Here is a 13,552-nt window from a genome sequence, read left to right on the forward strand (position 1 = left end):
TGTTGTTAGTATGAAGTGAGTGCTGTAAAATCAAAAGTAATACTTACCATCCAGATCCAGTTAGTTGATATCTTTGTCATTTGTTTCAAACACAAAAATGACTTACTATAGTATGAGTCACTGAATAAGAAGGTCTGATTTTGACATGGAAACTTCTATCATAAAAAGATTTTATAAATAAGTAGTTGAAAACATTGTTTTGTAAGTCTATAATTTATAGCTCTGTTTTCCAACAACAAGTTAGTGCATAATTGTAATTTGGATTTTTTTTTCTAAAGCAATTACTTATCTGCTACCATTAAAGGGAAATAATTTACAATACTGAAAATCAGCAAAATGTTGTCACAATTTTTGTCTGACAAATATCAACTTTCCTCATTTAATTTGTTTGTAACATTACTTTTATGATTATTAAACTTTTATCCTCTGTTTTAAAAAGAAACAATGAAATTTATTTTTAAGATGATTAAAATTTTGAAAAAAATTGTAGGCTAAATCAGAAGCCAGGTATCATTGATTAATTTTTTAGTGTACAATAACTCAATAAAAATTATTTCCCTTTAATGCCAGCAGATCAGTAATTTGTATAGAAAATATTATACGAATCATAATTACACAATAACTTTGTCTTAGAAGACAAAGCTATAAAATATACATCTACAAAACAATGGTTTGAACTATTTATTTATAAAATCTATTTATGATAGAAGTTTCCATGTCAAATTTAGACCTTCTTATTCAGTGACTCATACTATAGTAAGTCATTTTTGTGTTTGAAACAATTGACAAGGATATCAACTAACTGGATCTGGATGTGATTTCACAGCACTCACTTCATACTAACAACATTTCACTTGAGCAATCTGCTAAAACATTTTACCAGTTGATTAGTTAGTTGGAGAAGAAATCTAACTGCAATTTGGTAAACTGTTTTGGCCATTGCTATTGTGATACCCCAAAGGTCACTGGATAAGCACTGTAATTTCTGTGTCACTTGGTCTCTTGTGAAGAGTTATCTCATAGACTATCACACAACAGTTCTGTTTTATTTTCAAATGAGTTTTAAAGATAACAAGAATCCTATAATCTTTTAATCTTTATCTAAAATAAGACACAATGCATTGCTTTAAATGTGAAATTTTACACTAAACAATCTTTTAAATATTTCACAGTTAATGTTTTAAAATTTCTAGTCCTCCTTATCCGTGTACATTTCTTCTTTGCAGTACAACACAGCTTCCTTGGGACAACAAATGATCATTGACCATTGATACTGGAACAATTCCATGTATGGTAGCATACCATCAACTTTGCAACCAAGTTTGATTTTTTTCAGACATCAAAATACCATGATGAGATCACTTTTTACGACTGTATGGCTTCTTGATTTGTTCTTGTTTGGCAGCGTTCATTTGATATAATTGACTACTTCCTGGTTGGGCTCCAGGTTTTGTAGAGATTGTGAATTCTGAGGAGGATTCTTCCATTTTCCTTAACTTGTCTTCTATGGCTCTTATCTGACTATCAGTGCTGAAAAGAAAAAAAAGAAAGAAATATGACGTCTGGAAAAGTTTGATTTATTCACCTCATGTTTTTTTAAGCTTTGAAGTTATCATGGTTATCATGCTTTTAAAGCACTATAGAATTGTAAGAATGCGTTAATTTATCACCTTGCTTTTTGATGAGTTGACTATGGTTTTCTAAAACAGTTGGTTAAAATGTCTTGTCAGTTGAACAGTTTGGTTTGATAAAACAAAGTACTAATTTGTCAGAATTTTGAGCGATCTGCTATAGTTGTAGAGTAACACTTACATTGAAGTCATATTAATACATCTATACATATTGAACACTTTTATTGTATCAGATACAATTTTTCAGGAATACCCAAACTTGGAGTCTCCAAAGTTTCTAAAACGCTGAGCCGGAAACAATTTTCATATTTGACAAATCATGGTGAGGAATTCAATTTTAAAAGAACCACCTCAGTGATTGATAAAAGAAAAATTTCAACAACTATCACCTAAAGAATTTGAAAAGAGCATCCCCCCCCAAACACCCAGATTTCTCCCTTTCTACTAGCAATAATTCAAACAGAGGAGGACCTCAATATTTTTTTCTCATTCATGATGGTAACTGATTATCACACATATTTTAAAGGAGACCTTTAAAAACTAGTCATTTATCCAAAGATTGGTAGTAATTTGACTCTGTACAGGATAATCAGAATTTAATTCTGTGCTAATTTTTTTGGATGCATGTTAGGTGATGGTTTGATATATAAGATCAAGATTTCTTACCTGCCAGTAGGATATACACCTGTAGTACTACATGGTACTCTTGTGTCTTGTTTTCTTACCTGCCAGTAGGATATACACCTGTAGTGCTACATGGTACTCTTGTGTCTTGTTTTCTTACCTGTCAGTAGGATATACACCTGTAGTGCTACATGGTACTCTTGTGTCTTGTTTTCTTACCTGCCAGTAGGATATACACCTGTAGTGCTACATGGTACTCTTGTGTCTTGTTTTCTTACCTGCCAGTAGGATATACACCTGTAGTGCTACATGGTACTCTTGTGTCTTGTTTTCTTACCTGCCAGTAGGATATACACCTGTAGTGCTACATGGTACTCTTGTGTCTTGTTTTCTTACCTGCCAGTAGGATATACACCTGTAGTGCTACATGGTACTCTTGTGTCTTGTTTTCCTACCTGCCAGTAGGATATACACCTGTAGTGCTACATGGTACTCTTGTGTCTTGTTTTCCTACCTGCCAGTAGGATATACACCTGTAGTGCTACATGGTACTCTTGTGTCTTGTTTTCTTACCTGCCAGTAGGATATACACCTGTAGTGCTACATGGTACTCTTGTGTCTTGTTTTCTTACCTGCCAGTAGGATATACACCTGTAGTGCTACATGGTACTCTTGTGTCTTGTTTTCTTACCTGCCAGTAGGATATACACCTGTAGTGCTACATGGTACTCTTGTGTCTTGTTTTCTTACCTGCCAGTAGGATATACACCTGTAGTGCTACAAGGTACTCTTGTGTCTTGTTTTCTTACCTGCCAGTAGGATATACACCTGTAGTGCTACATGGTACTCTTGTGTCTTGTTTTCTTACCTGCCAGTAGGATATACACCTGTAGTGCTACATGGTACTCTTGTGTCTTGTTTTCTTACCTGCCAGTAGGATATACACCTGTAGTGCTACATGGTACTCTTGTGTCTTGTTTTCTTACCTGCCAGTAGGATATACACCTGTAGTGCTACATGGTACTCTTGTGTCTTGTTTTCTTACCTGCCAGTAGGATATACACCTGTAGTGCTACATGGTACTCTTGTGTCTTGTTTTCTTACCTGCCAGTAGGATATACACCTGTAGTGCTACATGGTACTCTTGTGTCTTGTTTTCTTACCTGCCAGTAGAATATACACCTGTAGTGCTACATGGTACTCTTGTGTCTTGTTTTCTTACCTTCCAGTAGGATATACAACTGGGTCAGGATCCCTTATAGACCTTGAGATGAGGAACTCAGATGATGTAATTAAAAAAAATATTAGTCCGCCATACAATTGTTGATGCTGTGATTTTAAAAATGGACATAAATGAACAATAAGAACTGTTTTATAGAGCTGGTGTGATGAGAAAAGAAAGATGTAGATTTGACCTGAAATAAATTATTAGAAAGGACAATTTTTTTATTGAATTTTATGATCAGAATTTTGGGATTATTTCATGAGGAGAGTGACATTTTTCACCATCTTCCGGGGTCCATCAATTTGCGAAAAAAGTCATCTCACTTGCCACCTCGAAAATTTAACCAGACATGTATAAATGTATCAGCTTCGATATGAGCCATCATACATGTTCAAGTAAACGATATGGACTGAGCAACGGAGGAAAACGTTACCATTACCGCCTATGGAGAATTAATTGTAAATGTATACCCAATTTAGAAGCTTAATTCCAGAAGTTTTCAGGCTGATTTATGGATGATTTCACCTTGTACACCACCGAAAATGATGGTTAGTAGTTTTTGATTTATACCTAGTTATTATAAATTGTTTAAGATAAATATTATTGATAAAGATCAGCAAAACTCAATGAAACTTTGCTTTTAAAATGCATTACTGGCACGGGGCTGAACACTTTTTTTAGGCACAATCATAACTTTGTTTACTTCCGAGAGATCCGAAAGGAATTTGTTTACTATATTGAAAAAGGCAAGAAACAACTTTTAAATATTATTAAATTGTAAGTAAACATGACACAATATAGTCTTTGTTATGTAATTATCACTTCGGTCTACAGGAATACCTGATAATCAAGGGAGATAACACACTTCATACGAGTAAAGTGAGATACATCATCGCATGTGCTTTTATCCAATGATTTGACCCCTGGTCAGTAGATATCATATGCAAAAAAAACAGAAAAAACATGTACATGTTTTAAGAAAATCATGAACTAATATTTTTAATGCACTTGAGCAAAACAATAGATATTGTCATTTCTCAGTGAAAAAGGGGGAGGGTCAAACCTTTTTGAAAACAATATTTCTGCACCTATTCAACTATTAAGCTAGTTAGCTACTACCCATTGCTTCTAAAATAAAAGGTTTAAATGAAGGTGACTGGTTTAAATGAAGGTGACTAAGCCACAAGGGAGAAGCATTTGTCTTTCTTTGTGATTAAACTTTCAAGAATTAGATTTTTCTCTCTCAATAGTACTTCTGTATTTAAATCAAATGATAACACAGCCTGAGTAATTTTTTTGTCTTATTTCAGTTCCAGACATATCATTACTTTTTAACCTGAGATGGCAAACTAGAGGTTTTAAAAAGTCCTGAATAACTGGTAAGCATTTTGCTTTATTAGGCAAGCTCTAAATTGTTTATTTATGGTATTTATGCAATTGAAATTACAGTCGGTATGTTAAAAATATGCAAATATGAAAACTGTTGCTATGGTCTTGGTATTAAATGAAAAGGCTTAGTTACAGATCGTTTCGACTCAATATTTCGAGTTAAATCTTGCGGCAACTGTTTCTCACGTAACACTGCAAACTATATTTAGCTCTATTTTCATCTGTCGTTATTTAATGACGCCATAATACATGTGATGTCACAATGTTTCCTTTAAAACCTCATGTGGATTTCTCACTAATAAAAGGTTTTCACTGAAATACATGTTAAAAACATTTTTTCTCAAATAGTATTATGTGAAAGGACAAGTTTTGAAAATTTGCACTATATTGCACTCTAATTATATGATAAGGATGACTTTCCAAGTAGTTAAGAGTGCTTTCCACAGTTTTAAATACCAGATTTCCACTAGTAAGAATAATTATTTTGGTGTTGGTTTTTTTATAAAATCTTCATTTTTGCATAATTTCTCTGTCAAAATGCACTTTAAGGCACAAGAAAATTTTATAGAATGCTTTAACAGGGTCTGTGTATTGTAATTAAAGGTTATAATCAGAAGTTTTGTCCTTGTTTTGACTAGTGAAGGTATTCTGGAAAAAAATAATTATACAAACCCATTGTATTCAAAATAAATGAATATAGTGACGAAAGTGTCATTGCGTATAGTGCTAAAACAACTTTATTTTTTTTCAGAAATGGACAAAAATACACAGATTTATTCAGAATGTTATACCGATGAAGATCACATAAAAATATTTGGAAAAATCAGAAGTATGAATTTCAATATGGGTCAGGATCCCTAATAGACCTTGAGATGAGGAACTCAGATGACGTAATTAAAAAAAATATTAGTCCGCCATACAATTGTTGATGCTGTGATTTTAAAAATGGACATAAATGAACAATAAGAACTGTTTTATAGAGCTGGTGTGATGAGAAAAGAAAGATGTAGATTTGACCTGAAATAAATTATTAGAAAGGACAATTTTTTTATTGAATTTTATGATCAGAATTTTGGGATTATTTCATGAGGAGAGTGACATTTTTCACCATCTTCCGGGGTCCATCAATTTGCGAAAAAAGTAATCTCACTTGCCACCCCGAAAATTTAACCAGACATGTATAAATGTATCAGCTTCGATATGAGCCATCATACATGTTCAAGTAAACGATATGGACTGAGCAACGGAGGAAAACGTTACCATTACCGCCTATGGAGAATTAATTGTAAATGTATACCCAACTGTAGTACTACATGGTACTCTTATGTCTTGTTTTCTTACCTGCCAGTAGGATATACACCTGTAGTGCTACATGGTACTCTTGTGTCTTGTTTTCTTACCTGCCAGTAGGATATACACCTGTAGTGCTACAAGGTACTCTTGTGTCTTGTTTTCTTACCTGCCAGTAGGATATACACCTGTAGTGCTACATGGTACTCTTGTGTCTTGTTTTCTTACCTGCCAGTAGGATATACACCTGTAGTGCTACATGGTACTCTTGTGTCTTGTTTTCTTACCTGCCAGTAGGATATACACCTGTAGTGCTACATGGTACTCTTGTGTCTTGTTTTCTTACCTGCCAGTAGGATATACACCTGTAGTGCTACATGGTACTCTTGTGTCTTGTTTTCTTACCTGCCAGTAGGATATACACCTGTAGTGCTACATGGTACTCTTGTGTCTTGTTTTCTTACCTGCCAGTAGGATATACACCTGTAGTGCTACATGGTACTCTTGTGTCTTGTTTTCTTACCTGCCAGTAGAATATACACCTGTAGTGCTACATGGTACTCTTGTGTCTTGTTTTCTTACCTTCCAGTAGGATATACAACTGGGTCAGGATCCCTTATAGACCTTGAGATGAGGAACTCAGATGATGTAATTAAAAAAAATATTAGTCCGCCATACAATTGTTGATGCTGTGATTTTAAAAATGGACATAAATGAACAATAAGAACTGTTTTATAGAGCTGGTGTGATGAGAAAAGAAAGATGTAGATTTGACCTGAAATAAATTATTAGAAAGGACAATTTTTTTATTGAATTTTATGATCAGAATTTTGGGATTATTTCATGAGGAGAGTGACATTTTTCACCATCTTCCGGGGTCCATCAATTTGCGAAAAAAGTCATCTCACTTGCCACCTCGAAAATTTAACCAGACATGTATAAATGTATCAGCTTCGATATGAGCCATCATACATGTTCAAGTAAACGATATGGACTGAGCAACGGAGGAAAACGTTACCATTACCGCCTATGGAGAATTAATTGTAAATGTATACCCAATTTAGAAGCTTAATTCCAGAAGTTTTCAGGCTGATTTATGGATGATTTCACCTTGTACACCACCGAAAATGATGGTTAGTAGTTTTTGATTTATACCTAGTTATTATAAATTGTTTAAGATAAATATTATTGATAAAGATCAGCAAAACTCAATGAAACTTTGCTTTTAAAATGCATTACTGGCACGGGGCTGAACACTTTTTTTAGGCACAATCATAACTTTGTTTACTTCCGAGAGATCCGAAAGGAATTTGTTTACTATATTGAAAAAGGCAAGAAACAACTTTTAAATATTATTAAATTGTAAGTAAACATGACACAATATAGTCTTTGTTATGTAATTATCACTTCGGTCTACAGGAATACCTGATAATCAAGGGAGATAACACACTTCATACGAGTAAAGTGAGATACATCATCGCATGTGCTTTTATCCAATGATTTGACCCCTGGTCAGTAGATATCATATGCAAAAAAAACAGAAAAAACATGTACATGTTTTAAGAAAATCATGAACTAATATTTTTAATGCACTTGAGCAAAACAATAGATATTGTCATTTCTCAGTGAAAAAGGGGGAGGGTCAAACCTTTTTGAAAACAATATTTCTGCACCTATTCAACTATTAAGCTAGTTAGCTACTACCCATTGCTTCTAAAATAAAAGGTTTAAATGAAGGTGACTGGTTTAAATGAAGGTGACTAAGCCACAAGGGAGAAGCATTTGTCTTTCTTTGTGATTAAACTTTCAAGAATTAGATTTTTCTCTCTCAATAGTACTTCTGTATTTAAATCAAATGATAACACAGCCTGAGTAATTTTTTTGTCTTATTTCAGTTCCAGACATATCATTACTTTTTAACCTGAGATGGCAAACTAGAGGTTTTAAAAAGTCCTGAATAACTGGTAAGCATTTTGCTTTATTAGGCAAGCTCTAAATTGTTTATTTATGGTATTTATGCAATTGAAATTACAGTCGGTATGTTAAAAATATGCAAATATGAAAACTGTTGCTATGGTCTTGGTATTAAATGAAAAGGCTTAGTTACAGATCGTTTCGACTCAATATTTCGAGTTAAATCTTGCGGCAACTGTTTCTCACGTAACACTGCAAACTATATTTAGCTCTATTTTCATCTGTCGTTATTTAATGACGCCATAATACATGTGATGTCACAATGTTTCCTTTAAAACCTCATGTGGATTTCTCACTAATAAAAGGTTTTCACTGAAATACATGTTAAAAACATTTTTTCTCAAATAGAATTATGTGAAAGGACAAGTTTTGAAAATTTGCACTATATTGCACTCTAATTATATGATAAGGATGACTTTCCAAGTAGTTAAGAGTGCTTTCCACAGTTTTAAATACCAGATTTCCACTAGTAAGAATAATTATTTTGGTGTTGGTTTTTTTATAAAATCTTCATTTTTGCATAATTTCTCTGTCAAAATGCACTTTAAGGCACAAGAAAATTTTATAGAATGCTTTAACAGGGTCTGTGTATTGTAATTAAAGGTTATAATCAGAAGTTTTGTCCTTGTTTTGACTAGTGAAGGTATTCTGGAAAAAAATAATTATACAAACCCATTGTATTCAAAATAAATGAATATAGTGACGAAAGTGTCATTGCGTATAGTGCTAAAACAACTTTATTTTTTTTCAGAAATGGACAAAAATACACAGATTTATTCAGAATGTTATACCGATGAAGATCACATAAAAATATTTGGAAAAATCAGAAGTATGAATTTCAATATGGGTCAGGATCCCTAATAGACCTTGAGATGAGGAACTCAGATGACGTAATTAAAAAAAATATTAGTCCGCCATACAATTGTTGATGCTGTGATTTTAAAAATGGACATAAATGAACAATAAGAACTGTTTTATAGAGCTGGTGTGATGAGAAAAGAAAGATGTAGATTTGACCTGAAATAAATTATTAGAAAGGACAATTTTTTTATTGAATTTTATGATCAGAATTTTGGGATTATTTCATGAGGAGAGTGACATTTTTCACCATCTTCCGGGGTCCATCAATTTGCGAAAAAAGTAATCTCACTTGCCACCCCGAAAATTTAACCAGACATGTATAAATGTATCAGCTTCGATATGAGCCATCATACATGTTCAAGTAAACGATATGGACTGAGCAACGGAGGAAAACGTTACCATTACCGCCTATGGAGAATTAATTGTAAATGTATACCCAACTGTAGTACTACATGGTACTCTTATGTCTTGTTTTCTTACCTGCCAGTAGGATATACACCTGTAGTGCTACATGGTACTCTTATGTCTTGTTTTCTTACCTGCCAGTAGGATATACACCTGTAGTGCTACATAGTACTCTTGTGTCTTGTTTTCTTACCTGCCAGTAGGATATACATCTGTAGTGCTACATGGTACTCTTGTGTCTTGTTTTCTTACCTGCCAGTAGGATATACACCTGTAGTACTACATGGTACTCTTGTGTCTTGTTTTCTTACCTGCCAGTAGGATATACACCTGTAGTACTACATGGTACTCTTGTGTCTTGTTTTCTTACCTGCCAGTAGGATATACACCTGTAGTACTACATGGTACTCTTATGTCTTGTTTTCTTACCTGCCAGTAGGATATACACCTGTAGTGCTACATGGTACTCTTATGTCTTGTTTTCTTACCTGCCAGTAGGATATACACCTGTAGTACTACATGGTACTCTTGTGTCTTGTTTTCTTACCTGCCAGTAGGATATACACCTGTAGTACTACATGGTACTCTTGTGTCTTGTTTTCTTACCTGCCAGTAGGATATACACCTGTAGTACTACATGGTACTCTTGTGTCTTGTTTTCTTACCTGCCAGTAGGATATACACCTGTAGTGCTACATGGTACTCTTGTGTCTTGTTTTCTTACCTGCCAGTAGGATATACACCTGTAGTGCTACATGGTACTCTTGTGTCTTGTTTTCTTACCTGCCAGTAGGATATACACCTGTAGTACTACATGGTACTCTTGTGTCTTGTTTTCTTACCTGCCAGTAGGATATACACCTGTAGTGCTACATGGTACTCTTGTGTCTTGTTTTCTTACCTGCCAGTAGGATATACACCTGTAGTACTACATGGTACTCTTGTGTCTTGTTTTCTTACCTGCCAGTAGGATATACACCTGTAGTACTACATGGTACTCTTGTGTCTTGTTTTCTTACCTGCCAGTAGGATATACACCTGTAGTGCTACATGGTACTCTTATGTCTTGTTTTCTTACCTGCCAGTAGGATATACACCTGTAGTGCTACATGGTACTCTTGTGTCTTGTTTTCTTACCTGCCAGTAGGATATACACCTGTAGTACTACATGGTACTCTTGTGTCTTGTTTTCTTACCTGCCAGTAGGATATACACCTGTAGTGCTACATGGTACTCTTGTGTCTTGTTTTCTTACCTGCCAGTAGGATATACACCTGTAGTGCTACATGGTACTCTTGTGTCTTGTTTTCTTACCTGCCAGTAGGATATACACCTGTAGTACTACATGGTACTCTTGTGTCTTGTTTTCTTACCTGCCAGTAGGATATACACCTGTAGTACTACATGGTACTCTTGTGTCTTGTTTTCTTACCTGCCAGTAGGATATACACCTGTAGTGTTACATGGTACTCTTGTGTCTTGTTTTCTTACCTGCCAGTAGGATATACACCTGTAGTGCTACATGGTACTCTTGTGTCTTGTTTTCTTACCTGCCAGTAGGATATACACCTGTAGTACTACATGGTACTCTTGTGTCTTGTTTTCTTACCTGTCAGTAGGATATACACCTGTAGTACTACATGGTACTCTTGTGTCTTGTTTTCTTACCTGCCAGTAGGATATACACCTGTAGTGCTACATGGTACTCTTATGTCTTGTTTTCTTACCTGCCAGTAGGATATACACCTGTAGTGCTACATGGTACTCTTGTGTCTTGTTTTCTTACCTGCCAGTAGGATATACACCTGTAGTGCTACATGGTACTCTTGTGTCTTGTTTTCTTACCTGCCAGAAGGATATACACCTGTAGTGCTACATGGTAGTCTTGTGTCTTGTTTTCTTACCTGCCAGTAGGATATACATCTGTAGTGCTACATGGTACTCTTGTGTCTTGTTTTCTTACCTGCCAGTAGGATATACACCTGTAGTACTACATGGTACTCTTGTGTCTTGTTTTCTTACCTGCCAGTAGGATATACACCTGTAGTGCTACATGGTAGTCTTATGTCTTGTTTTCTTACCTGCCAGTAGGATATACACCTGTAGTACTACATGGTACTCTTATGTCTTGTTTTCTTACCTGCCAGTAGGATATACACCTGTAGTACTACATGGTACTCTTATGTCTTGTTTCCTTACCTGCCAGTAGGATATACACCTGTAGTACTACATGGTACTCTTGTGTCTTGTTTTCTTACCTGCCAGTAGGATATACACCTGTAGTACTACATGGTACTCTTGTGTCTTGTTTTCTTACCTGTTTTCTTACCTGCCAGTAGGATATACACCTTTAGTGCTACATGGTACTCTTGTGTCTTGTTTTCTTACCTGCCAGTAGGATATACACCTGTAGTGCTACATGGTACTCTTATGTCTTGTTTTCTTACCTGCCAGTAGGATATACACCTGTAGTGCTACATGGTACTCTTGTGTCTTGTTTTCTTACCTGCCAGTAGGATATACACATGTAGTGCTACATGGTACTCTTGTGTCTTGTTTTCTTACCTGCCAGTAGGATATACACCTGTAGTGCTACATGGTAGTCTTGTGTCTTGTTTTCTTACCTGCCAGTAGGATATACACCTGTAGTGCTACATGGTACTCTTGTGTCTTGTTTTCTTACCTGCCAGTAGGATATACACCTGTAGTGCTACATGGTACTCTTGTGTCTTGTTTTCTTACCTGCCAGTAGGATATACACCTGTAGTGCTACATGGTACTCTTGTGTCTTGTTTTCTTACCTGCCAGTAGGATATACACCTGTAGTGCTACATGGTACTCTTGTGTCTTGTTTTCTTACCTGCCAGTAGGATATACACCTGTAGTGCTACATGGTACTCTTGTGTCTTGTTTTCTTACCTGCCAGTAGGATATACACCTGTAGTGCTACATGGTACTCTTATGTCTTGTTTTCTTACCTGCCAGTAGGATATACACCTGTAGTGCTACATGGTACTCTTATGTCTTGCTGTTCACTCTGAAAATTAAAAGAAATTGTGGTGAATAATAAATTCCCTTACCTGCCAAAAGAAGTGAAAATAAACACCCCTGCCAAAATAAGTGAAAATAAGCACCCCTCGAAAATAACCCACTGTACGGTAATTTAACTGGACTGTGGGACAAATAAACTTAAAAGGAGAATATAATACATACAAGAGGCTGTCCCAACGACAGCAAACCTGATTTATTAATATTTATTTGTGTTCTGGCAATATCACAAGAACCATTACTGATGATTGGTGAAAGTGAAAATCGTCAATATCAAATTTGACCTCCATTTTGTCATCAGTATCAACATCTTAAAATTTGAAAAGCTTAGATTGAATGGTTCATTCATTAGTAAATGCAACAACGTGAATGGAAACGCCATTTCACAATTTTTCAAGAGCCATAACTCCTGAACGGTAAAAGTCAAAATCGTCATTATTGAACTTGACCTCTAATTTGCCATCAGTAACAACATATAATCAAAGAGCTGAAAGCTCTAAGGAAAAATGACGCCACTGTCTCTAATATTGGGATATTTTTTCTGCAAGTCTTGATTTTCACTTACTGTACATAATTAGTTTAACAATGCAACATGTCTCGTAAGCATCTAATTGATATTCGTAAATGTGTGTGTGTGAAGTGATGATGACAACTGGCTGTTTTTTTAAAGACAAATGAATAGGTCAAGACTACCTGAATTGTACAAATAAATACCGTAGAAAGGCTTGTATATTTCTCACTGGTTCATAGTCCGAACCCCCTTCTCCCACAAAATTTTAGGTAAATAATCTTTTTGTTACTGTTATCAAAGGTCTAATGAAACTCAGGTAATTTCAAAGAATTCTAATCAAACAGGCACCTGGTTAAATTGGCACCTGTACAAATCGGCACCCGATATAGTCAAATCGGCACCTGGTTAAATCGAAATTAATAACAGTATTTTAAGCAAAAAGAGTAAAAATAAGAAAGGGGTTGCCAGAATTTTTTTCAGTATTTAAGCAAAAAGAGTTAAATACCTAAGGAAGGGATTGTCCAAAAATATTAACTTTCATATTTTTGGGGGTTCATGTACATTTTGTATATATTTATTTTTCTCAACTAAACG

At 35.0% G+C, this 13,552-nt stretch overlaps 1 protein-coding gene and 2 long non-coding RNA genes across 9 annotated transcripts in view; 2 read left to right on the plus strand and 1 right to left on the minus strand.

Annotated features, from left to right (window-relative positions):
- Nucleotides 1–1,083: 1,083 nt before the first annotated feature.
- LOC143062880 (putative RNA-binding protein 18) overlaps nucleotides 1,084–13,552 on the minus strand; it is a 38,942-nt gene continuing 26,473 nt past the window's right edge. For 5 of the 7 annotated variants that reach the window (XM_076234696.1, XM_076234699.1, XM_076234701.1 and 2 more), the window contains exons 5-6: nucleotides 12,378–12,436; nucleotides 1,084–1,530 (exon numbers count right to left, since the gene is read on the minus strand). In XM_076234696.1, coding sequence (XP_076090811.1) covers nucleotides 1,359–1,530; nucleotides 12,378–12,436 — 231 coding nt within the window. In that variant the 3' untranslated portion in view covers nucleotides 1,084–1,358. Of the gene's footprint in view, nucleotides 1,531–9,592; nucleotides 9,612–11,303; nucleotides 11,323–12,377; nucleotides 12,437–13,552 lie in introns of all 7 variants that reach the window. The other 2 variants (XM_076234697.1, XM_076234698.1) reach the window with 2 other exon arrangements.
- Nucleotides 3,516–6,165, plus strand: LOC143062883 (uncharacterized). Its single transcript, XR_012974875.1, has 3 exons — nucleotides 3,516–4,028; nucleotides 4,791–4,859; nucleotides 5,621–6,165. It is a non-coding gene; the product is annotated as an uncharacterized LOC143062883 (long non-coding RNA).
- On the plus strand, nucleotides 6,770–9,432 carry LOC143062882 (uncharacterized). The gene is made up of 3 exons (XR_012974874.1): nucleotides 6,770–7,292; nucleotides 8,055–8,123; nucleotides 8,885–9,432. It is a non-coding gene; the product is annotated as an uncharacterized LOC143062882 (long non-coding RNA).

This window comes from Mytilus galloprovincialis, chromosome 2, assembly GCF_965363235.1.
Source record: "Mytilus galloprovincialis chromosome 2, xbMytGall1.hap1.1, whole genome shotgun sequence".
Taxonomy (NCBI): domain Eukaryota; kingdom Metazoa; phylum Mollusca; class Bivalvia; order Mytilida; family Mytilidae; genus Mytilus; species Mytilus galloprovincialis.